Raw genomic sequence first — 27,531 nt, 5'->3', positions numbered from 1 at the left:
CTCAGCCTGCATTTAGACGGTTGTTCTGTAACTACTAGTTCAACGGTAAAAGACCTGGGAGTTATTTTAGACAGCAGCTTATCTTTCAAAAATCACATCAATCAAGTTACAAAAACAGCCTTCTTTCACCTTAGAAATATTTCTAAGCTAAGAAATATGTTATCTATATCTGATGCAGAGAAGCTCGTCCATGCGTTTATGACCTCTAGAATAGACTAATGTAATGCATTACTAGGTGGATGTCCTGCATCATTAATAAACAAGCTTCAGTTAGTTCAGAATGCCGCAGCAAGAGTTCTTACTAGGTCAAGAAAATATGATCATATAACCCCAATCTTATCGTCCCTACATTGGCTTCCTATTAAGTTTCGAATAGACTACAAACTACTGCTACTCACTTATAAAGCACTAAATGGTTTGGCTCCCATGTATCTATCCAGTCTTTTAACACGCTACAATCCGTCACGCTCCCTGAGATCTCAAAACTCTGGGCTTCTAGTAGTTCCTAGAATAGCAAAGTCCACTAAAGGCGGTAGAGCATTTTCACATTTAGCTCCTAAACTCTGGAATAGTCTTCCTGACAGTGTTCGGGGTTCAGATACACTCTCCCAGTTTAAGTGCAGATTAAAAACATATCTTTTTAGCAAAGCCTACACATAACACACATCACACACATCACATCACAACCTTGTGCTCCAGAACATCTGATCACATGCACATTATCAACTTGTGCTGTTAATATCATGAACAGCAGCTACGCTAATTCCTCTCCACTGCTTCTCTTTCTCTCCCCATCCCGAGGCATCCTGAGGTTTGGCCAGCTCCAGTCACGTCCCACCTCGTGAAGATTATGGACCTATGGATGATCATGGAGAAGTAGATGCCGAGTGTTTAAAGGCCCTGGCATGGAGAAGCTGATGCTGGATCTATGATGATCACAAATTGTTCTGTATTGTTGAAAGATTTATGACCAAACTCTTGATGTCACCCATATGAGGATGGGTTCCCCTTTGAGTCTGGTTCCTCTCAAGGTTTCTTCCTCATATCATCTAAGGGAGTTTTTCCTTGCCACTGTCGCCACAGCTGCTCATCAGGGACAAACGCACACCATTCACCTTCACTGTTGTTTTCTGTAAAGCTGCTTTGAGACAATGTCTGTTGTGAAAAGCGCTATACAAATAAACTTGACTTGACTTGACTTGACTTGTTTAGTAGCTCTGGTTTTAAGATCTTTCACACAAAAAGATAAAAAAAAAAACTGTGGAAAATAATAAATAAGTGACATTTTGTTTCTTTTCTAAAGCCTACTGACAAGTTTTCTTATTTCAAGAAATCGTACCAAACGTAATTGGCGGATCATCGGTCTTGTTTCTAGTGTAGATCTGAACCTAAATTGTTACTTGCTACTTCACAAAAAACGTCAAAAATTACCCCCCCCCCAAAAAAAAATTGAAAATTGTTTGCTAAATTAATACTTCAGATTCTTATAATTTCTTATTAGGTTGGTTTTTTGTTGACTAGGCAACCTTAAAACCAGTTATTGCAGCTAAAATAAAGTCTTAAAAGATACTAAATGGTGTCTCTGATAGAAAGCTACATTTTTTACATAAAAAAGGCATCCACAACCTAAAACAGATTATTTTTTATGGGAACAAACAGATGAAGCCACTTTCCCTGCATGCCAAATCCTGCTGAAAGCAACCGGGGGCTGTTTTTTCAATGGGTTTCACGTACAGTTTATTATAAAAATCTGCATTAATGGAACAAATTCCTCCTAGAATTCCTCACGATATGCACTGCCATATACGGACTGCAGCGAGCTGAAAATCCACCACCTCGAGCGTCAAGTAGTGATTTACGGATTACTGCGTTCGTAGAAGGCGAGGCAAAGCATATAAAAAAAAAAACGCAATGTGGTTGTAAAGTGAGGCTACAATAAATATTGATAAACTAAAGCTCCTGCTCAGGAGCTTTCAAGGTTATGAGACGAGTAATCGCTCCTCTGCGGGTGCTTTTAAGGTGGAATTCATAGCAGCCCGAGCCTCGTTTTGCTACACATCCATGACATGAGAGATGCAGGATTGTATTTTTGTGACTGTGACAAAGCTGAACACCGCCAAAGTGTTTAACAAATGTTTGGAACTCACAACCATCAACACAAATGTGCATTACCATGACCTGCTTTTCCCATAGACACACCTCTGCCTTAAATTAGGCTGTGTGTTAGTATTTATGTAAGGCATGTTGTGTCTGTCCATTAACACTGTCCATTACTGAAGCCAAACACTGTCCATTACTTGACAATAAACACTGTCCAAGACTCAAATCAAACATTGTCAATGACTATGTTTTGGTCTAGAATTTGACCGTTTCTGACCACACAGGCTGCAGAGTAAAAAAAATTATAATGATCTCAAGAACAGAGTTGTAGTATGATTTATCTTACGTTGTAATCTAACATACCAGTGTAGTTTTATTCATTGCTAGAGACCCTAAGCACTTTTGTACGTCGCTCTGGACACGACTAAAATCACTGTCCATAATTTGAAAATAAACACTGTCCATGGATGAAATCAAACACTGTCTATTACTTCACAATAAACACTGTACATGAATGTACACTATCCATTAGACAAAAAAACACTGCCCATGACTCAAATTACAACTGCCCATGACTCAAATTTAACACTGTTCATGACTCAAATTACACACGAACCAATACTCAAATTAAACACAGACCATGACTCAAATTACACACAGAACATGACTCAATTTAAACACTGTCAATGACTCAAATTACAACTGCCCATGACTCAAATTTAACACTGTTAATGACTCAAATTACAACTGCCCATGACTCAAATTTAACACTGTTCATGACTCAAATTACACACGGCCCATGACTTAAACTTAACACTGTTTATGGTGCAAATTAAACACGAACCAATACTCAAATTAAACACAGACCATGACTCAAATTAAACACGGACCATGACTCAAATTAAACACAGACCATGACTCAACTTATACACCGTCCATGATATAAATTGAACACAGACCATGACTCAAATTAAACACTGTTCTTTGGCTTAAATTGAACATAGACCATGACTCAAATTAAACACTGTTCTTTGGCTTAAATTAAACACGGACCATTAATCAAATTAAACACAGACCAATGACTCAAATTATACACAGACCATGACTCATTAAACACAGATCATGACTCAAATTAAACACTGTTCTTTGTCTTAAATTAAACACGGACCATTAATCAAATTACACACGAACCAATACTCAAATTAAACACAGACCATGACTCAAATTACACACAGAACATGACTCAATTTAAACACTGTCAATGACTCAAATTACAACTGCCCATGACTCAAATTTAACACTGTTCATGACTCAAATTACAACTGCCCATGACTCATTAAACACAGATCATGACTCAAATTAAACACTGTTCTTTGGCTTAAATTAAACACGGACCATTAATCAAATTAAACACTGTCCATGACTTAAATTAAACACAGACCATGACTCATTAAACACAGATCATGACTCAAATTAAACACTGTCTGTGATATAAATTTAACACAGACCATGACTCAAATTAAACACTGTTCTTTGGCTTAAATTACACACTTACAATGAATCAAATTAAACACTGTCCATAACTAAAATTAAACACTGTTCATGACTCAAATTAAACATGGACTATGACTTAAATTAAACACTGTTCATAACTTAAATTAAACATTGTCAATGTCTGAAATGAAACATGGACCGTAACCCAATTTAATCACTGTCCTTTACTGAAGCCGAGCCCTGTCCATTGCTTGATAATTAACACTGTCCATGATTAAAAATCGATTCCTTCTTGGAAATCAAACACTGTCCATTACAGACAACAAAAAGTGTCCATAATTGAAATACGGACCATGACAGATCCAAACCCACAGCCTATGACTGAAAACATTTTCCATAGAAATTGAGGCTTTGATAGATCAGGAGGTGCTCTACAGGATTTACTTACATCCCTGCTAATTTCCTGCTCAGTGATTTGTTGTAAAGCTCCATTTCATGATTCCAGCTCAGGACTGTTCTCATAAATTTCATAAATAAGAAATCAAACAGTGACTTTGCTTGCGTAATGGAACCATAACAGCCCTGAATTATTCATATTCAATAAATAAATCTGTTCTATCTGTTTATCCATCATCAGGAAACTGTGCTTTAAAAGCAAAGGGAAATTAAAAGCTCGACCTGGGAGGGAGGGAAGGGGGGGGGGGATCCTAAGTAATACGCAAAAATGAATCGGATTAGTGAAATGAATCCTGCACTGCTAATCTGATGTCCTACGGTGAAATGCTGGGCTTTTAGGGACACAATTTCAGGCGAAGATATGGCAACCTCAAGATGAACATAGAATGAGGACAGGAATTAGTAACAGTTATGGGAAAAAAAAGAAAAGAAAACTTGGATTTATGATCCATGAATCATTTTGAATCATTTTGAATCATTCTGAATCATTTTGAATCATTCTGAATCATTTTTAATCATTTTTTGAATTTTAACACCAGGATGATTTGCAACAGCAAAATGTCTTGTGTGGAAATCCAAGCCATCAGTCGGATTAAAGTGTTGATACTGCATTAGCGAAACCAATCCATTAGTTTAATTTAATTTTACAGAGGTTTTTTTTTTTAAACACGTCTAACCCTATTTCCATCCAAGTAGTGCAGATTCAGCAATTAATAAATCTAATTATAAATTTTTTTTACTCAGTGTTGAGAACATGGCCTTTTAATCATCATATATATATATATATATATATATATATATATATTAATCATATACACACACTGCTATATTTCAAGTGTTTATTTCTTTTCATTTTGAGAATTATGGCTTAAAGCTAATGAAAACCCAAAATTTAGTATCTCAAAAAATAAGAATATTGTAAAAAAGTTCAATATTGGAGACTCGTGGTGTCGCACTCTAATCAGCTCATTAAATCCAAACACCTGGAAAGGTTCCTCAGCCTTTAAATGGCGTCTCAGTCTGGTTTAGGCTCCCTAATCATGGGGGAAAACTGCTGACTCAACATTTGTCCAGAAGACGATCATCGACCCCCTGCACATGGAGGGTCAAAAAAGGAGACAAAAAAGGTCATCGCTAAAGAAGCTGCAGTTCACAGAGTGCAGTATCCAAGCACATTTATGGAAAGTTGAATGGAAGGAAAAAATGTGGTAGAAAAAGATGAAACGAAGCCCATTCAAGAATTTGAGGAGATTCACAAAAAGTGGACTGCAGCTGGAGTCAGTGCTCCTGAACCAGAGACAACGTCAGAGGTGTCTTACCTGGGGAAAAAGACAAAAAGAAGTGGTCCAAAGTCGTCTTTTCAAATGAAAGAAAAGAAAATTCATTTTATTTGGAAATTAAGGTCCCAGAGTCTGGAAGAAGAAGAGAGGAGAGGCACAGAATCCAAGTTCCTTGAGGTCCATTGTAAAGTTAGCACATGGGCCATACATGAGCTTCTCTATTAAGAAACATGGCTCTACAGGAGCTTCTCTATGAAAACACGGATCCACAGGAGCTTCTATAGGGAGACACGGCTCTACCTGAGCTTCTCTATCATGAAACCCTACAGGAGCTTCTCCTTGGAAATACAGCTTTTTTTTATGGAAACACAAATCCACAGGATCTTCTCTAGGTAGACCCTTCTCTGCTTTACTCGGCTTTATAGGTGCTTGTGTATCGAGACAACTCCACAGAAGCTATGGAAACACAGCTCTTCGAGAGGTTCTCCATTAAGACTCAGCTCCACAGGAGCTTCTCTGCTTTACTCGGCTTTATTGGTCCTTGTGTATCGAGACAACTCCACAGAAGCTATGGAAACACAGCTCTTCGAGAGGTTCTCCATGGAGACTCAGCTCCACAGGTGCTTCTCTATCAAGTGACACAGATCGATATGAGCTTCTCCATGAGGACACACCTCCACAGGAGATTCTCCATGGGGACTCAGCTTCTTCATTAGGAGATGGTAGAAAAGCCCATCTCCATCACCTGGATCTGCCATGCATCCAAATCGGGATCAGGAGTTGGACGCGTAAAAGGGAGGAGCGAGCGGTGGGTTTTTTACCAAGTTGCACGCAAACACACACACACACACACACACACACACAGTGAGACAGAGACTCACGCAGCAGGATGTGTTGTGGATGCGCGCTCTCGGTTCGCAGTTGAAGTTCCAGAAGCGTCCGCCTCGTGTCCGCTTTGCGCCGCGGCGTTTTATGGACCTTTCCTTCCCCCGAACCGCGCGATGGCGAAGATCCGGGTCTCGTACGAGTACTCGGAGGCGGAGGACCGCAGCATTCGGCTCGGCCTCTTCCTGATCGCGTGCGGCGTGCTGTCGCTCTTCATCCTGTGCCTGTGCTGGCTGAATCCGGCGCTCCAGAGTCTCCGCAGCCGCCCGGCCAACTGCACGGTGCTGAGCGTGCGGCGCCTGGACGAGCGCTTCGAGTGCGTGTTTACGTGCGGAGCGGACTGCCGCGGCACCTCACTCTACCCCTGCCTGCAGATCTTCGTCAACAACTCGGCGTCCGGCGCCACCGCGCTGCTCCACTACGACGAGCAGCAGCTGCTCCTCAACCCCAAGGTATTGTAACGTTCTAGCACTTCGAAGTTCACCCCCTTTTTCTGCATCCAGGGGCTCCATAACGATCTCCCTCATCCACCTGATCCACAGGTTTCTCACTCTGGTCCTCCTCCTGGTCCCGCCTCTGCCCTATCCTGCACATCTGTAATGTTCTCCATACTCCAAACATTTCATTAACTATCATCCTTTTAACATCTGAGTTTGTGTGTGTGTGTGTGTGTGTGTGTGTGTGTGTGTGTGTGTGAAACAGAACATGAGTTTTTTTCAGGACCAGAATCGGAAAGCTGTGATGATCCAATCTAAAAACCACCCCAGTTTATTTTTAGGTTCTTTTAGCTGCTTTATCCTGGTCGTGTTGGTTAAAAAAATCTTCAGTTCATTACTGAACTCGCACACACACACACACACACACACACACCCACACACACACACACACACACACACACACACACACACACACGCACACGCATTCACCCAACTTGAAGCACAACCTGAGTGGATTCTTTTCCCCTTCTTGTATGATCCGGTTCCCTTCTTCAATCAGGACCATCCTTTGGATCTCTTGGATTGGAGTCCGCTCGCTGTAGCTGAGGACGGTTCCACCACATGAGGTTGCTGTGGATCTCGAGAACCATGAACATGGATTTGGGCTGTGATTAATAGAAATCTACTGCAATGGTCCATGATGGACAATTAGGGATAAAAAAAGTGTCCTCAACAATGATGGAACGAAGAAAAATAGACATTCAGTGCGATTCGGTTCCTCACAATGTTTCTCCAGGCTTCATGATACCATCCTAGGCTGTATTTTCCATCACCACTTCCACTTCTGGCTCATTAATTTGGAAGAAACCAAAAAGTGATGTTGCTAGGAATGAATAGATTCAGCATTTCAGGGTCACATCAAACCAAAACATGATGGTATGGGAATGATACATAACACTTAATGAATTCAAAATGAGGTATTCGGGGCAAAAAGCAAAAAAATGTGAATTATGTAACAAATCAGGTGTGTGTGTGTGTGTGTGTGTGTGTGTGTGTGTGTGTCGTCTACTTGATATTCTTAATACCATCACTCTTCATTAAAGATTCCATACACCGAATGCATCAGCTGAATCACTTTTTTTTCCTGCAGTAGTACAATTAATGATTTCGACTCAGACGGTAAATCAGAGTCAGTATTTAAAAAAATAAATAAATCATTTAGGTCATTGTCTGCGAGCGCGGATTAACGGCTCAGATGGGATTATTAAAGACGTTGGTCACATGTACCAGCGGATAATCCCGGGAATACACACTGACAAACCCGGGTTAATACATCCTGGTGGATCTGCACTCTGAAATATGGAAGCAAATATAATACAATATAATACATAATAAAATACAATATAATACATAATAAAATCGAATATAATATAATACATAATAAAAATTTAATATAATAATACATAATATATTGTAATAAAATATAATTCATAATAAAATAGAATATAATATAATGCATAATAAAATATCCTATAATATGATACATAAAATAGAATAGAATATAATACAAAATAAAATGTAATATAATAATACATAATAAAATAGAATAGAATAAACTATAATATGACCTACATGCACAACATGATTCCTGCTTGAACTTTCCCACTGCTTCTTCCCTCTCGTCTAGTCGTTCCACATGGACGTAGTAGTGCCATGGCAACGCCGGGCCACGTCTGCTCCGGCTCCACAAAGCCTCACCTGGTTCCCATGGCAACATTTGCAGGGAACTCCTTAGCATTTGCATGAATGTTGGACTACTGAGTGTCAAATATTCTTTTTTTTTTTTTTTTTTTTTTTTACTCAGTGATCGGTATTGGATAATAGATTAACGAGCCAAAAGTACTGGAACGTCTGAGCTTTCAATTAAATTCAATTAAAAAAAATGTAATACGAAGTTATATTTCGTTCGTTCCTTATAATTGTCAGTTGATCCCCTAATGAGTGAGACAGTGGTGACTGTGGCAAGAAAAACCTTCCTGGGATGATGGCATGAGGAAGAAACCTTCAGAGGAACCAGACTCAAAACGTCAATCCTCATCCTCAACACAGTTCCATCGCTGTCGAGGTTCAGTGATTTGTGTGATAAACTATTCATGGATCCTGTGATCCTGATCCATTGTAGCAGACAGTCTAAATTTATCCTCAAAGTTCTTGAGTTGCTCAGGAACTTCATGGATCTTTTCCATGGACCTTTTCCAAACCCTACTGTAAGTGGTGGTTCGTCCCCAAACACAGCGTATGGACAAAATAAGCGTTTTCCAGCCTAAAAAAATCAGCAATCGGAAGAGTGCTGTGATGCTCTTCTCGGGTACGCGGTACATTCATTTCATCATCACCTTCATCATCATTACTACCGCACATTTATTGCATTATCTTTATCGTTCAAGTTGCATCTTGACTGGTGAGTAAAATATCGAATTATTTATTGGGTTGCCATTTCATGGATTTTCCCCTATCGCGGGTGGGGATTACCGTACTTCAACAAAAGTCACGCAAACGAGTTTGAGTCTGGAGTTTCTTCCATCATTAATTCTTCTCTAAATGTTTTGCTTGCTGATGAACCGACGCTGAACTGCATGTTGGTGATGAGAAGATACGCCAAGCGCAGATCGAAACAAGTTCGAAATGGAGCTCGCGCTCGATCCCGATCTTCACTGCTTTTTTTTCCCCAATGGACGTTGTCTCAAAGCAGAACTTAAGAATTGAATTGAATGATGTGTGTTTATCCCTGATGAAGAAGCCTGGGGGGGGGGGGGGGGAAAACTCCCTTAGATGTTATGAGGAAGAAACCTTGGGAGGAACCAGACTCAAAAAGGAACCCATCCTTATTTGAGTGATATCAAGGGTTCAATTTTAAATCATAAAACAATACAGAACACTGGAGAGTGAGAACTAACATGAGCAGTGTGAGATTATGAGTAAATGTTCTTTCTACACTCTTATACAGTTAGTTGATGTTGTGGAATCAGGAGCTACTGAGCAAAATAATCTTTTCTATTATAAGCTATTCCGAGATTAGATTAAAAAATCTATTCATACAGATTTAATATCTTTTTGTCATAGATTTGGTCTCACACTTGTAGGGACGTTCATGAGACAGACATTTTTTCAAATCCCCAGGAAAACTGTTATGCATGAAAAAAAAAAAGAAAACATCGGATGAGGTCAATGTGGGCGATGAAGCTGTGGTTCCAGTGAAAGGAGACTTGATGAATTGTCTGAAGGTCTAGGGTTAGGGTTAGGGTTAGGGTTAGGTCTAGGGGGTCTAGGGGTTCTGTACCTACTGAAGGTCTAGGGGGTCTAGGGGTTCTGTACCTACTAAAATCTGCTATGAAATGGTGGAACTGTTGAACCAGAGCTCGGGTTACCCCATGACTGGGTGTTTCCCCCAGCCACTCCGGCGTGGTCTGAAAGGTTGTGTGATGAAGATGAAGATGATGAGGATGATGATTATTATTATGATTTGGATGATGAGGATGATGAGAAAGAGAATAATGAGGAGAAGGAGGAGGATGAGGACAATGAAAATGATAATGAAGATGATGATGAGGATGATGATTTCTATGATGTGGAGGATAATGAGGAAGAGAATAATGAGGAGGAGGAGGAGAATGATAATGAAGATGAAGATGATGATTATGATGTAGATCATGATAATGAAGATGATGATGAGGATGATGAGGAAGAGGAAATTAATATTCATAATAGAAATGTATGTCATTCTTTTTTCAGTGTGTGTAGGTGTGTGCGTGTGCGTGTGTGTGTGTGTGTGTGTGTGTGTGTGTGTGTGTGTGTGTGTGTGTGTGAACCCGTGACGGGAGAATTGACCTTTCCGAACGCATGGTAACGAGCGCAGGTCTGTGTCTGTGTAAGCAGCAGTGGCTAATGACTTGATGAAATCACCTGTGGGATTTGACTGGCATGACATTATCACTGTTATGGTGGCCGTCGTCTATTAATATATGGGCAGGTAGATCTCACACACACACACACACACACACACACACACACACACACACACACACACACACACACACACACACACACTAATGATACATATAAAGCAGCTACCGTTACGATTCGATTCACCCCATTACGATGCAGTGCGATTCGATTTTGATTTGATTCAACACACCGATTTACTGGTAAAAATATAACTCACACACACACACACAAATCTATAATTAAGTTCAGTTCTACAATTGAACAGACTCTGATACCCGCGTTGTATATCGAGAGTCTACTGATTACGTCTCGCGCACGTCTCGCGTCTGACCATGGCCTTCACGAAGAGCAGAGATGAACGATATTCATCATCGTCCTCCATCTTCGGTGAGAAGTGACGTGACCCGTGACGGCTTTTGTAAAAGTCTCCATCGTGATTTTTCAGTTTTTTTAACCGTTGTTTACAGTCTTTGTTCTCAAAGCGTCACGCTCACGCTGAGCACGCGCACGTGTCTGTTTGTTTTTGTTTTTTTCTCATTGTTGTGGCGCTCTTTTTGTCGCCATGGTTACGAGGTCATGTAGAACTGCCATGCTTTTCATTGAGCGTTGAAGAAGCACGAGCCCAGTCATGTTCTATTTATACAGAGGATGAGTCGTGCTTTGGGTGGATTCCTCGCTAAGCCAGGCACACACACACACACACACACACACACACACACACACACACACACACACACACTGGGAGAAGGGCAGCATCAAGCTTTTCAGTATATATTTTTATAATTCCGAAAATGTGCCAAGGCAAATTATTTTGTTTCGGTAAGTCCATTTAAGCTTCACAGGAAGCACCGTGTTTCCCCACGGACCATTATTAATGACGCACCACCCGCTAAATTCTGGAGCGCTCTGGAAACAGTATGTTTCCGCCACTTCTTTGCCTAAAAAATCTTTGCCTAATTCTGGCTTTAGTTTTTGCAATTCCGTTTCCTCAAATTTCCCACTTTATTTCAGCCAATCTGGCAGCCTTCCTCCCTCTGTAGCACCAGAAAGCTTTACACATTGAACGTGAAAAAGGCTCCAGTCAGTAGAATCGTATGGTTATCAAATTCCTCCGATCCCTTTAGAAAACTCTGTCTACACAATCATACAGTAATCTGAGTAATTTTTTCATTTTGAATGAGTCTTTAATTTTACTCAGAATGATGAGTCGTCTCATTGATTCGCTCATTTTGAATGAGTCTTTTGTGATTCAGAAAGACGAGTCGTCTCAAATAGTGATTCATTCATTTTGAACGAGTCTTTTATTTGACACAGAATGCGAGTTGTGGAGAAGTGATTTGTTCAATTTAAACGAGTCTTTAATTTGACTTCGAAAAACGAGTCGTCTCAAATAGTGATTCTCTCATTTTGAACAAGTCTTAAATTTGACTCAGAATGACGAGTCGTCTCAGAGTGATTTGCTCATTTTGAATGACTCTTTGTGATTCAGAAGGACGAGTCATCTCAAATAGTGATTCGTTCATTTTGAACAAGTCTTGTTTAAAATAAACAAATCACTCAAAGACGACTCGTCCTTCTGAGTTACATTAAAGACTCGTTCAAAATTAACGAATCACTTTTTGAGACAACTCGTTCTTCTGAGTCACATTAAGGATTTGTTCAAACGAACGAATCTCTCAAAACGACTGGTTCTTCTAAGTCACATTAAAGACTCATTCAAATTGAACGAATCACTATTTGAGACAACTCCTTCTTCTAAGTCACATTACAGATTTGTTTTAAACTAACAAATCAATATTTGAGACAACTCGTTCTTCTGAATCACATTAAAGACTCGTTCATACGAATAAATCTCTCTGAGACTAACGTGACTCAGAAGAACAAGTTGTCTCAAATAGTGATTCGTTTATTTTGAACGAGTCTTTAATGTGATTCAGAAGAACGAGTAAAGACTCGTTCAAAATGAACAAATCACTTTTTAAGAGGACTCGTTCTTCTAAGTCACATTAAGGATTTGTTCAAACGAACGAATCACTCTTTGAGACAACTTGTTCTTCTGACCCATTATCACCAAGCTTCCACTGTTGGGGCCCATGAGCAGGGCCCTGACCCTCTGTGCTGTATCATGGCTTCCTAACAAACTGGTATATGTGAAGAAAGAAAGAATTCCAATCTAATGTATATTTGCCATGATGACTCTTTTTTTCGTTCTTCTTCAAAGTGTAGTCATTATTTGGTTACGTGCTTCACCTGATGGCCCTATTAAGGTCCTGAAGTCTACAGAAAATAAAAGGATTTGTTTCATTTGGTATTAAACAGCTCATATTTTGCATTCTGGGGAAGGTATGTAGAAATAATGGAGACACCAGACAGTCCTAACTGGGTCTTCTAGCAGGCCAATAATCCTAAATATACCACCAGACTGGCTTGAAGACAAACAACAAGGAAAGTATCGGCGCGGCCAACACAAAGCCTGTGACCTGAATTTGTGGAGTAAAAAAAAAAAGCGTCTGAGCAACAAGGCCTATAAACCTGAGGTACACCAGTTCTGTCAGAGGAAATGGAGGAATAAAAAAAACTCCAACAAAGTTTTTTGAGAAGCTTTTCAAAATACAATAGAATGCAATGGAACCAATGGTGCTAATAGTGGTTAAGTAAATAAGGGGTATTTGTGAGGTCCAGTTGTCATAGACGTCCAGAAAAATCCCCCAAAACTAAGTTTGAGGCACACTATTGAATAGGATGTCTTTAGATGCGGTAATATAAAATGTTACCCTCAGGAGACCCGACCCTGATCCAGCTCCATGAAGATCTGCTTATCATGAGTTGAAGTGGAAGAGCCTGAGTGGCACAGACTGACTGCATCCCAGACCTCATCACCCTACCTGATTTTACGCCCTTGTGCCTGGAAATCACAAAAAAAATCTCCACAGAATCTAGTGGAACATCTTCCCAGAAGACTGGAGGCTCTTAAACCAGAAAATGGGATTATTGTGATACAAATGCCAACTTGTATCTGATGCACACTTTTTTAAAAATTTTTATCAATAAATCGTGACGTTAACGATTATGCCGGAGAGGGTTTAAGGGCCTTGCTCAAGGGCCCAACTGCAGCAGCTCAGGCTTGAACACGCCAATTGCACCAACATATGCGTAAACAATAGAGATGAATTTGCGAATAAAAATGCCTGGTGTCAATAATCAACACAAGCTCGTTAATGTAACAGTAATTAACCCACGCCTCAGCAATAATGAGAAAATGTCAGGATGATAAATGCTGATAAATTGTAAAGCTATTAAGTATATATTTCATATATACATATATTCCTTTATATAAGTATATATTTAATATTTCGACTTTAAAATGAAAATGAAAAAAAAAAAAATCCAATATTTTGACTATCCTCGTGATTTTTATTTTTCAAAATATTGCAATTTTTATTTCCCAAAATATTTCGACTTTATTCCCAAAATATTTTGACTTTATTTTCAAAATATTTCGACTTTTTTTTCTCAAAATATTTCGACTTTTATTTTTCTTTAAATATTTCGACCTTTTCAAAATATTTAGGTTTAATTTTTAAAATATTTTGACTTTATTCTCATAATTTTTAATTTATCCTATAAATATTCTTACTTAATGCTATCATTATGAGAATAATGTAAAAATGAATATATAAAAAAATAAATATTTTTTTTTATATATTTATTTTTACATTATTCTCATAATGATAGAATTACATTTTTTTAAACAAACAAACCAGACTTTACCAGGCTGAGACAAGCTAGCTAGCTTTGGGGTTGGCTGATCTCTTCTCACAATGTCTAGCTTTTCTTCAAAATGGATTTTTAAGAATGTCCGAGACCAAATCTTTTTCTCTTCCTCCGTTATCCATTGTGGCCATAAAACAGTCTAACTCTGATGTATTCATGTGTTCAGTGCGGTACAGATGTGTTTTGCCAGTTGAACTTGGCTGTAACGGTTTCCCTCTGACCAACCAATCAGAGGACGGACAAATGCTGACGGTATTGTGAGGCGAATATGAATTCTGATTGGTTAAAGAAACGGATTTATTTCTTATTGAGACTGAGGTAAAATGGCCAGCAGTACTGACTTTGAAGGCTCTGGGGAGATTAGATTGACATGGCAGCACATAGAGGCTGAAATCTGATTGGTCAAAAAAAACCTAACATCCACATACACGTACTGGAAGCAGTGCAGCCGAGAGAAACGCTACGAAATGAAGAGAATAAACTGTTGGGAATAAATGAATACAATTTCATGGAACAAATATTAAAATTTATTTTGTAAATGTAGGTCAGTGTTTCTGATAGTGTTCAGGCCATTAGAGAAGGTGTACATACCACTGGTGTACAGTATGTATCCCACTTGGATGGATGGATGGATGTGTGCAGATGTGAGTATGTAAGGCACAATATGTAAGGAAAATGGGGGGTATACAATTGCAATATGTACATTGTATGTAAAACTGTACAAAAGTTAGATACAGTGTTTATACAGTGATTTAATGGTGTAGTAAAGAGTTCAGTAGGGTGATGGTGGATGGAAAAAAGTCGTCCCTGAACCTGATGGTTCTGGTGCGTATGGTATATTTACTTTAGGTGGGTCATTTTCAGCTGTAAAACCCAAAGTGGGGGCATTACCTCCTGTCCTGGGCTGATGGAACATTCTAGTGAAATAGTTTAGCAAGTTGTTTTCCTACTCTCTTACCTGAAGATGGAACTACCGTGGAGGTCTTTTAGAAATCGATGCCTGAAAGCTGCTCTGCAGACGTCAAATAGAAATCAATGAGAAAGTAAACAATGAGAACGAATACTTTTCTCAGACAGGGCTAATGTTAACAGCAGCATAAACTTTCTTTCTTTCTTTCTTTCTTTCTTTCTTTCTTTCTTTCTTTCTTTCTTTCTTTCTTTCTTTCGTTTATTCGTTCTTTCATTAAATATTAACTTTGTTCTCTTTTTCTTTATGTCGTTCATTTGTTCGCAAATTCTTCCGCTCGTTGTTTTACTTTTGTTCGTTCTTTGTTTGTTTGTTTTTGTTTGTCCGTTTGTTTGTTTTTTTCTATGTTCGTTTATTCTTTTGTTTATTTTTTCCTACTTTCGTTCTTTTTTTTGTTCATTTTAAGTTACCTTAGTTCATCCTTTTGTTTTATATTGTTTGTTTTGTTCTGTTTGTTTGTTTGTTCTTTTGTTTGTCCATTCATTTGTCCTTTCTTCTGTCCATCCCTCCTTCGGCTTTTCCTTTGTTTTCGTTCTTTCATTCAATATTTACTTTGTTCGTTCTTTCTTTGTTTTGTTCGTTTGTTTGCTCTTTTTTCCGTTCATTGTTTTTTCCGTTTGTTTTATGTTTGTCCGTTCATTTGTTCTTTCTCCTGTTTGTTAGTTCTTTGTTCGTCCGTGCGTAAATTGTTTATTTTGTTCATTTGTTCTTCTTTTGGTCTTTCCTTCCTTCGTTCTTTCATTCAATTTTTACTTTGTTTGTTCTTTCTTTGTATTGTTCGTTTGTTTGTTTGCTCTTTTTTTTCCGTTCATTGTTTTTTTTTATTTGCTCGTTCTTTTGACCATTCATTGTTTTTCTTTCGCTCGTTCTTTTTCTGTTCTTGTTCTTTCTTTGGTTTGTTCTTTCTTTGTTTATTCGTTCATTCTTTCGTTCATTTGTTTCTTCTTTCATTCTTTTGTCCGTTAATTCTTAGTTTCCTTTGTTCATTTGTTTGGTTGGTTGGTTCGTTCATTTGTTTGCTCTTTTTTCCGTTCGTTCTTCTTTTGCTTGTGCTTTAATTGTTTGTTCTCCTGTTTGTCCATTTATTTGTTCTTCCTTCTGTTTAAATGTTTTGTTTCTTTGTTCTTATTTTTCTTTTGTTCATTTGTTCCTATTTTCTCTCTTTTGTCATTCTCAGTTTCCTTCATTCGTTTGTTCTTTCTTTTGTTTGTTTGTCCTTTCTTTTGTTTCGGTTTTTTATACGTTTGTTCTCCCTTTCATTTGTTCTTTTATTTATTTGTTTCCTCTTTCTTTCTTTTCATCTTCAGCAAGCACTTTATCATCATCAGTATTTATGTGAAACTGAAATATCTCTGGAAAAACTGGGCCTAAAGAACAAAAGCTGTCCAACACAAAACACATTCACACACACATTCACACATTCCATCACACCTAAGGCCAATTTTTTATAGCCAGTCCGCCTACTAGCATGTTTAAAAGAGATGAAACTGAAAAACCTATAAAAATCTATTTGGGTGAACATGCTGGAGAACATGCCAGACACTACCAAGCGTTCCGCAAAACAGCCAATTTCCTGAAAGTCTGTCAGATTTTTTTTATTTCTGATGAAATTAAGTTTCCTACTAGAACCGCTGCAGTGTCCGTTTACTGATTATTACTCCGTGCTGATGCGCCAAAAGACAACGATTTCCTTATTGCTAAATCTGAACTTAAAGTAGACTTTTGATCAAATCCTCCACATCTACTTTATGAAAAACAGCGTACGGTTTCTTGCAATTCTGTGTTTAAAAAAAAAAAAAATCTAAATGACGTTAATCTCGTTTCGCTACGACTTTTTCCCCCGAAATTTTACAACTTTATTTTCCTCATTTCTATTTAATTCTCCTGATTGATATTTTATTTTCCTAATTTCAGTTTATTCTTATAATTGCGACTTTATTCTTAAAATTTCTATTTAATTTTCCAAATATGGCGACTTGATTCACAAAATATCGCGACTTGATTCTTGTAATTTCGATTTTATTCTCTAAATATTTAGACTTCATTCTTAGAATTTCGGTCATTTTTTTAAAATACCGTGTGTCTACGGCGTAACAATGAAATATGTTTTCCTACCGAAAGCGTGAACAAATCTGGAAAAGAAGAAGACCCTTGTTAATAAAATGAACAGCTACGCTAATTCTTCTCCACTGCTTCTCTTTCTCTCCCCATCCCGAGGTTGTGCCAACTCCGGTTGTGTCCCACAGCGTGAAGATTCTGGAACTTCCAAGAAGTAGATGCAGACCTTGCAACCATCAAGCACCATCTAAAGACGTACCAGCGCCATTTGGATCCCACTTCATCTAGGGTTTGGAATTTGCACCTCTTTCAATGTTTCAAAGTTCTGGCATGGAGAAGCTGGTGTGGGATCTATGATGATCTCAGATGTTGAGCAACTTTATGAGAATTTATAATCACACTCTTGATGTCACCCAAATGAGGATGGGTTCACCTTTTGAGTCTGGTTCCTCTTAAGGTTTTCTTCCTCATTCATCTAAATAAAAGCCTCTTGACTCGACTCGACTCGACTCGACTCTAAGGAGTTTTTCCTTGCCACGGTCGCCCCAGGCTTCATCATCAGGGATAAATATTTACTTTTATTTTATTTTTTAAACATTCACATTTATTTTTAAGTTCTGTTAAGCTGCATTGAGACAATTTGAGAAATAAAATTCAAGGTCATCTTCTAGCGGAGGCAGGACCTGAACATTACTACACAAGGTGATCAATGAGGATTTCCTAATGTATCTTCAACCAGCGGTCCGGGACCCCTAGGGGATCCACGATGGTACTGCAAGGGGTCGGCTAATTAAATGTTAAATCAATTTTTATAAAAAACAAAAAACAAAAAAAAGGGGTTAAAACAACAAAGAAAATATATTTAAAAAAATTACAAAAGTTATATATAGTATTAAATATAACAAGTTCTATTCAACTGAAAGCTGATGTAAAAAGCAATGTTAAAATCGAACAAAATGTAGCCGATTCAACTGCAAATAGACTCTGTGCAGTAAACGACTTTACACCAGACCAGAACATGTCGTAAATATCATAAAAGGAAATGGTTTGTTCTGGGTCTGGCGTTTTTTTTTTTTTTTTTTCTTCCTTCTCTCACCTTCCAGAGACATGCTGCTGGGCGGATTGGCAACGCTGATGAGTGTGAACATTTGGATTTCCGTACTCTCAGCGAGCTGTTTAGGATTTGGAACGGAGGGGCTTCTGACTCATAGGTCTTTTAACATCAGAAAGCTCCAGCGAATCAGAGCGGGGAGAGAAATGTGCCGAGTTGATGAGCAGACGCTTTGAACGCCAAGTCATTTTTCAAAAAGCCCAAACAGGATTGCTTGATTTGGTGTGTGTGTGTGTGTGTGTGTGTGTGTGTGTGTGTGTGTGTGTGTGTGTGTGTATATATACCTCTGGTAGGAAACGTTTCAGCATATAAAATGTAATCTGTGTGATTGGCCGATCCCAGTCGTTACAGGACAGGAATGAAAATCAGCCCCATTTTATTTCGTTTGTTTCGCTTCGTCTGCACTGGTGCAGTGATTCATCACAACATTCCCCATTTAGCAGATGCGACACTTCACAGCTCCTTATCCGAGACAAATCATCCCCTGGCCAATCGCCCCATTCAAGACATTTCCATAATGGCGCCCATTATGAATATACCCGGACTGGGACTCCAGAAAGGACAGTGGAATATCCGGTAGCCGGACCTGCTGCCTGATGTGCTTTAAATCCACGTGGTCATTTGGAAAATCAGTCTACGAGCTACAAACTATTAAAAGCACCAGCGTCTGAGATTCCCCCCGAAAAAACATCACGCAACATCTTGCATCATTGTGCTTCAACATTCCAATCCAGAACCACTAAGGATAATTCAATATTGTCTTTCTTTGCTCCTCCCTTTTCATTTCCTTATTCTGTCTTTCCTTTTTTCTTCTCTCTCACCTTCTTTCCATTTCCTCTTTCCTTTTTCATTTCCTCTTTCTTTTCTTTCCCTTTCGTCTTTCTTCCTTTCATTTCCTCTTTCTCTCTCTTTCCCTTACATCTTTCTCCTCCCTTTCCTCTTTTTCTTTCTTTCTTTCTTTCTTTCTTTCTTTCTTTCTTTCTTTCTTTCTTTCTTTCTTTTTCTTTCTTTTAACTTACCTCTTTCTTTCTTTCTTTCTTTCGTTCTTTCTTTCTTTCTTTCTTTCTTTCTTTCTTTCTTTCTTTCTTTCTTTCTTTCTTTCTTTTTCTTTCTTTTAACTTACCTCTTTCTTTCTTTCTTTCTTTCTTTCTTTCTTTCTTTCTTTCTTTCTTTCTTTCTTTCTTTCTTTCTTTCTTTTTTTCTTTCTTTCTTTCTTTCTTTCTTTCTTTCTTTCTTTCTTTCTTTCTTTTCTTTCCTCTCGCTCTTTCTTACCCTTTTCTTCGCTTTCGCTTTGCATTTCCTCTTTTCTTTCTCCTCCCTTCCCATTTCTTTCTTTCTTTCTTTCTTTCTTTCTTTCTTTCTTTCTTTCTTTCTTTCTTTCTTTCTTTCTTTCTTTCTTTCTTTCTTTTCCCAATCCAAAACCATTTATCCTTTTCTTCTATTTCTTTTCCTTTTCCATTACCTTCAGCATTCCAATACAAAACCATTTGCATTTATATTGAACTGACCTTTTTCCAGTTATTGAACATTTACCTTTTCCAACCAGGTCTATTTGGGGATTTTCCGTTCTCTTTCCTTCCCCCGACTCCTTTTTCTTTCTCTTTCCTTCTCTTTCCATTTGTGCTTTCCATTTCTCTTTTTATTACCATTTTCCTTTCTCTTCGGTTTCCTTCTCTTCTTTTTTTTTTTTTTTTTTTTTCCCTCTTTTCGTTCCTTTTCCAAAGAATTGACCTCAGGGGCAAAGAATTAACCCCAGGTCCGGTATTGAGGTTGTCAGGGGATTCAGCTGACCCCTACATGAAAGCCAGAGCAGTGCTGTCAAAGTCTGAAAAAGAAGAGAACCTGGTGATTCATTCTTTTAAAAGCTGCTGACAAGTTGAATGAAAGCAGAGGGCACTTTTCTGGCTTTTCGCAGAGCTCCGCTAACTGCAAGCAGGGCAGATTCAGCTGAATGTCTGACCTTGTATGTGTGCTGGCTGGCAGCCAGAAGGTCATATCGTTTGAGATACGAGGAAAATCGTGAGATTGATGTCTTTACACCAAGATTGCAGACGCCCATGCAAACTTAGTCAGGGACTCGGCTGTTCTGACATCTATGGGAAGTTCATTCCACCACCTCAGTGCCAGAACAGAGAAGAGCCTTGAAGAACACTTACCTCTTCCCCTGAGAGAAGGTGGTACAAGTCGAGTAGTGCTAAAGGATCTCAGACAGCGTGGTGCAGTGTGAAAAGTGATTAGGTCTCTGAGGTAAGAAGGTGCTGGTCCATTTGTTAAAAATAAATTTACAAGAACGAGCCACATTAGGTAAGAAAGACAGTTGATTGTTCATAGTTACCCTGAAGTTGCGAGCAGTGTCTGAAGGGGAGAGCAGAGAGTTATGAAAAGATGTTCGGAGATACTGACCTGGAGATGAATCACCTGGGATGACCAACAGTTCTGATTTGCTGGGGTTGAGTTTTAATTGATGAGCACATAGCCATGAAAATATGTCCGCCAAGCATGCAGAGAGCAGAGCGGAAGCTGTGGTATCTGAGGGAGGGCAAAAAAATATGAGTTGAGTGTCATCTGCATAGCAGTGGTAAGAAAACCCATGTGAGGATATGACTTCACCAAGAGAGTGGGTATAGAGGAATAAAAGGAGGGGACCAAGTACTGAGCCTTGTGGATGCCAGTAGAGAGTCTGCATAGGGCAGATGTGGACCCCCTCTATGTTACCTATGAGCGACCTTTCAGGTAGAAAGCAAACCATTCCCATGCTGTTCCCCAAATACCAAGGATCCTGAGGGTAGACAATAGTCTTTCCTTTCCTTCTTCTCTTTTCATATCCTTTTCCCTTTCCTATTCTTATTTCCTTTCCGCTCTTTCTTTCTCCTTTCCTTTTTCCCTTTCTCATTTCCTTTTTTCCTTTTCGCTCCTCTTTTCCTTTTCTGTTATCTTTCCTTTAACTTATTACATCCATTCTCTTTTTCTCTCTTTTCCTCTCAGAATGAGGCAGCTACACTGCTGATGATGCTGTATTTTTTGCTTCTTCTTCTTTTGGTTAGCATGTGGCTTTGCAAAAGAGCAAGATTGAGAAGGAGAGGTGCAGTGCGTACCTCTCCTTCTCAATCTTGCTCTTTAAAAGTAAAGGATGATGTCTCAGTGATTGTTTACTCAGCTTGTCTGCTTCAGCCTTAAAATGCCACAAGTTTACTTTCAAGACAATATTTCCCCTTTCCCCCATTTATTATTATTTTTTTATTTACAAGGATTCATAACTGATCCTCAGTCAGTATGGTATTGATTTGCCATATCCATTAAAATAACACTAGTGCATGATGAAGACCTTCATATTAGATGTTCTTTAAATTCCTGGGTGAAACAGATTTTTCATTTGAGACAATTTAAGATGATTGTGATCTTTTAGAGAGGAATTCGGTGGAAAGAAAAGATTCAGACGTATTTCGCACACATTTGAGTTCCGGTGTGCATGGAATGAAGCAAATAAGTCTCTGCTCAGTTTTCAGAGAAGCCGAGCATTTGTGTTAGCAGAGCTATAATAAACAACACTCATTCAGCCGTGAGAGATGGAGACACAACAAATGATCCAAAAAGCACCCCAGAAAACAAAACAGAATACAGATTTGATCATTATATCAAAAATAAAAACTGAAAAAAGATTTTTCCATGACACTCAAAACTGAGCTCAGGTGCATCCTGTTTCCACTGATCATCCTTGAGGTGTTTTCTTCATCTTGATTGGTTCACCTGTGGTAAATACAGTTGATTGGACACGAGTTGGAAAAGTACAAACCGGTCTACAGAAGGTCCCACAATTATTAGTGCAAGTCAGAGAAAACCAAGCCATGAAGTCCAAGGAATTGTTTGTAGACCTCTGGAACAGGATTGTATCGAGACACAGATCTGTGGAGGGGGACAGAATTTTTTGCAGCATTGAAGGTCCTAGTGAGTGCAGTGGCCTCCATCATATGTAAATGGAAAAGGTTTGGAACCACCAGGACTCTTCCTAGAGCGGAGTCGCCAGGTTAAACTGAGCAATTGTGGGAGATGGAGGAAACCAGGGAATTCTGGAGGAAACCAGGCATTGCTCATCACTAGGCCAATACCATTCCTACAGTAAAGCATGGTGGTGGCAGCGTCATGCTGTGGGGAGACTTTTTTGATGAAAACTTGCTCCAGAGTGCTCTGGACCTCAGACTGGAACAACGGTTCATCTTCCAACAGGACAACGATCCTGAACACAGCTAAGATAATAACGGAGTGGCTATGGGACGACTCTGTGAATTTCCTTGAGTGGCCCAGCCAGAGCTCAGACCTGAACCTGATTGAACATCTCTTGAGAGATCTGAAAATGGCTGTGTACCGACGCTCCCCATACATTTTGTACCTACAACCAAAATGTACTTTACTGAAGTATTTCTATTTGGGTCGAGCACACACAATGTTCTAAACATGTTTGATTAGTGGGATCTACTTATCACTAACATACAGTTTAGTGTCAGTTAAACAGCAAGCAGAACATTTAGAGAGGAATAAATTATGTGCTTCAAAAACTTTGATGGAGAAGTATAGAGATGGTCAGAAGGAGTTACATTGTGCTTCTGGATTTAGAGAAAGCATACGACAAGGTGAAGAGAGTAGTTGTGGTATTGTATGAGGTAGTCTGGTGTGTCAGAGAAGTATGTGAGGGTGGTGCAGGACATGTATGTGTACAGTGTGACAGCAGTGAAGTGTGCAGTAGGAACGACAGACTGGTTCATGGTGGAGGTTGAACTGTATCAAGAATCGGCTCTGAGCCCTTTCCTGTTTGCAGTGGTGATTGACAGGTTGTTGGACGAGGTCAGACAGGAGTCTCCGTGGACTATGATGTTTGTGGATGATATTGTGATTTGTGGTGAGAGTAGGGAGCAGGTTGAGAAGAGCCTGGAGAGGTGGAGGTACACACTGGAGAGAAGGGGAATGAAAGTCAGTAGGAGTAAGACAGAGTACATGTGTGTGAATGAGAGGGAGGGCAGTGGAGGGGTGCAGTTACAGGGAGAAGAAGTGGAGAAGGTGGAGGAGTTCAGGTACCCGGGGTCAACAGTGGAAAGTAATGGAGAGTGTGTTAGAGAAGTGAAAAAGAGAGTGCAGGCAGGGTGGAGTGGGTACTTTGGATACTTGAGTACATTTGAAGACAAATACTTTTGTACTTTTACTCAAGCGAAAGTTTAAATGAAGCATTTTTACTTTTGGTGGAATAATATTTTACCTGTTGTGACCATATCGACTAATTGAGACACAGCCTGTCATTCCAGTTGATGACCAGTAGGTGACTCTGGCAGGATGAACAGGCCAGGTTTTGTGTCAGTCGTATCATATAATAATATAATCGTCTTACTATAGTTCCTTGATTGGTGCTTTGGTTTTTGAAACTTTCTACCCTAAAATACATCATTTTACCAGACACTGGTCTTCTACCATGCAGCTAACACCAGTTTTTCATGTGAAGTAAAGTCGAATTTGAGAGAACTGAGGCTCGAGCTACACACACGTGCACACATTGTTTTTTGTTGGTTTAGGACCTTTAGCCCCGCGGCAGTCTGCAGTAGATCTATTTATCTTCATGCGTATTGCTTTAGTGGCCTCTCAAGACAGCTCCCAGATGGTGATCCAGTTTGAGTGATGAAGCTCATCTTAACAATTCAAACAGAAACTGCCGTGTGTCAGAAGAGCGGAATTATTGATGGCTACTTCTAATATGCCGAGAAAAGCTACAGGGAAGAACAACAGTGTGACTTGAGTGAATAAATAATAACCAGAACTTTACTGCCGAACAACAAATCATCAACCTGCCTGTGCTACATTTTATATTTATATATTTCTCTGAAAATAACTCAACATACAGCCATTATTGTTTAAATTACTGGCAACCAAAGTGAGTACACCCTAAGTGAACATGCCAAAACTATGTCCAAAGCGTCAATATTTTGAGCGAGTACTATTGTTATCCAGCACTGCCTTAATCCTCCTGGGCATGGAATTCACCGGAGCTGCACAGGTTGTTGCTGGGATCCTCTTCCACTTCTCCAATAATGACATCACAGAGCTGCTGGATGTTAGACACATGGTGCTTCTCCACCTTCCGCTTGAGGCTAACCACAGGTGCTCAATGGGGTTCAGGTCTGAAAACATACTTGGCCATGTCTTCTTCACCTTCAGGTTCCTCAGCAAGGCATTTGTCATCAGTGTGTTAGGGGTCGTTTTAAGATACACACATTTGTCTCGTTCTGTCAAGCAGACAAAAGCATGAACATGATGAATAGGACATCAGTATTAGAGAGAAACGCAGTAGAACAGAGCACTCACAGGAATCCCAATGCACACAACAAGTCTCCTTTCACTGAAGCCACCCGCATACATCATCTCCAACAGAAGCATCGATATTAACCTCATAAAATGACCCTCTGCATTTTTGCTGTGCATTGTGGTTTTCCTGTGGAATTTATGAACCCTAAAGCTGAAATGTATTGAACTGTTTGGCCAACCTTTCCTCATGATGTCCAGCTTTTCTTGAAAAGTTAATTTTGTTCCTCAACCAAAATCAATTTTGTCTACTGTGTCAGCAGTAGTCAGCAGTGTCTTGAAGGACAGGAGTTTAAGGGAGTTCAAGGGAGATATCCCCTATCCCCTAAACCCAGCCATTAGGGGGGCACAAGCCAGTGTACTCTTAGTGCCGGTCCCAAGCCCGGGTAAATGGGGAGGGTTGCGTTAGGAAGGGCATCCAGCGTAAAACGTGCCAAATCAAATATGCGGATCACAAATGAGAATTTCATACCGGATCGGTCGAGGCCCGGGTTAACAACGACCGCCACAGGTATCGTTAGCCGACAGGGTACCGGTGGAAATTGGGCTACTGTTGGCTGAAGGAGGAGAAGGAGAAAGGCGTCTACAGAGACGGCAGGAAAAGGAGCAGTTTAGGAGAGTAGAGGTTGGGGTTGGTACTTTAAATGTTGGTACTATGACGGGTAAAGGGAGAGATATAGCTGATATGATGGAGAGGAGAAAGGTAGATGTGTTGTGTGTTCAGGAGACCAAGTGGAAAGGGAGTAAGGCCAGGAACATTGGAGGTGGGTTTAAACTGTTTTATCATGGTGTGGATGGGAAGAGAAATGGTGTAGGGGTGATTCTGAAGGAAGAGTACAGTAAGAGTGTAGTGGAGGTGAAGAGAGTTTCTGATAGGGTGATGATCGTGAAGGTGGAAGTTAAAGGGATGATGATAAATGTCATCAGTGCCTATGCTCCACAAGTTGGCTGTGAGATGGAGGAGAAAGAAAGATTCTGGAGTGAATTAGATGAAGTGGTAGATGGTGTACCTAGGAAAGAACGATTGGTGATTGGGGCAGACTTTAATGGGCATGTAGGTGAAGGGAACAGAGGTGATGAGGAGGTGATGGGTAGGTACGGTTTTAAGGAGAGGAATGTGGAAGGGCAGATGGTGGTAGATTTTGCTAAAAGGATGGAAATGGCAGTGGTGAACACGTATTTTAAGAAGAAGGAGGATCATAGGGTGACGTATAAGAGTGGAGGAAGGTGCACACAGGTGGATTATCTTCTGTGTAGGAGATGCAACCTGAAGGAGATTGGAGACTGTAAGGTGTTGGCGGGGGACAGTGTAGCTAGACAGCATCGGATGGTGGTCTGTAGGATGGTTTTGGAGGCGAAGAAGAAGAGGAGGAAAGTAAGGTTTGAAAGAAGAATAAGATGGTGGAAACTGAAGGAGGAAGAGTGTAGTGTGAGGTTCAGGGAAGAGGTCAGACAGGGGCTTGGTGGTGGTGAAGAGGTGCCGGATGATTGGGCAACTACTGCAGGAGTGATGAGGGAGGCAGCTAGAAAAGTACTTGGTGTGACATCTGGAAATAGAAAGCAAGACAAGGAGACGTGGTGGTGGAATGAGGAAGTGCAGGAGAGCATTAGGGGAAAGAGGTTGGCAAAACAGAAGTGGGATCGACAGAGTGATGAGAAAAGTAGGCAGGAGTACAAGGAGATGCGGCAGCAGGTTAAAAGGGATGTGGCGAAAGCCAAGGAAAAGGCATATGAGGAACTGTATAAGAGGTTGGACACTAAGGAAGGAGAAAAGGATTTGTGCCGATTGGCCAAGCAGAGGGACCGAGCTGGGAAGGATGTACTGCAAGTTAGAGCAATAAAGGATGGAGAGGGAAATGTGTTGACTAGTGAGGAGAGTGTGTTGAGAAGATGGAGGGAGTATTTTGAGCAGCTGATGAATGAGGAAAATCAGAGAGAGAGAAGGTTGGAGGATGTGGAGTTGGTGAAGCAGGATGTAGATAGGATTAGTAAGGAGGAAGTCAAGTCAAGTCAAGTCAAGTTTATTTGTATAGCGCTTTTCACAACAGACATTGTCTCAAAGCAGCTTTACAGAAAACAACAGTGAAGGTGAATGGTGTGCGTTTGTCCCTGATGAGCAAGCCGTGGCGACAGTGGCAAGGAAAAACTCCCTTAGATGATATGAGGAAGAAACCTTGAGAGGAACCAGACTCAAAGGGGAACCCATCCTCATATGGGTGACATCAAGAGTTTGGTCATAAATCTTTCAACAATACAGAACAATTTGTGATCATCATAGATCCAGCATCAGCTTCTCCATGCCAGGGCCTTTAAACACTCGGCATCTACTTCTCCATGATCATCCATAGGTCCATAATCTTCACGAGGTGGGACGTGACTGGAGCTGGCCAAACCTCAGGATGCCTCGGGATGGGGAGAGAAAGAGAAGCAGTGGAGAGGAATTAGCGTAGCTGCTGTTCATGATATTAACAGCACAAGTTGATAATGTGCATGTAATCATATATTCTGGAGCACAAGGTTGTGATGTGATGTGTGTGATGTGTGTTATGTGTAGGCTTTGCTAAAAAGATATGTTTTTAATCTACACTTAAACTGGGAGAGTGTATCTGAACCCCGAACACT

The 27,531-nt window shown here is 39.8% G+C and overlaps 1 protein-coding gene across 1 annotated transcript in view; it reads left to right on the top strand.

Annotated features, from left to right (window-relative positions):
- Positions 1-6,100: 6,100 nt before the first annotated feature.
- Positions 6,101-27,531, top strand: part of LOC310719198 (calcium-activated potassium channel subunit beta-4-like) — a 41,385-nt gene continuing 19,954 nt past the window's right edge. The window contains exon 1 of the mRNA XM_083528665.1: positions 6,101-6,667. Coding sequence (XP_083384791.1) covers positions 6,332-6,667 — 336 coding nt within the window. The 5' untranslated portion in view covers positions 6,101-6,331. The remainder of the gene's footprint in view (positions 6,668-27,531) is intronic.

Source organism: Silurus aristotelis (genome assembly GCF_946808225.1).
Source record: "Silurus aristotelis genome assembly, chromosome: 24".
In the NCBI taxonomy this organism is placed as follows: Eukaryota; Metazoa; Chordata; class Actinopteri; order Siluriformes; family Siluridae; genus Silurus; species Silurus aristotelis.
Note: the sequence above shows the minus strand (reverse complement) of the source record. Positions and strands in the feature narration are given on the sequence as shown.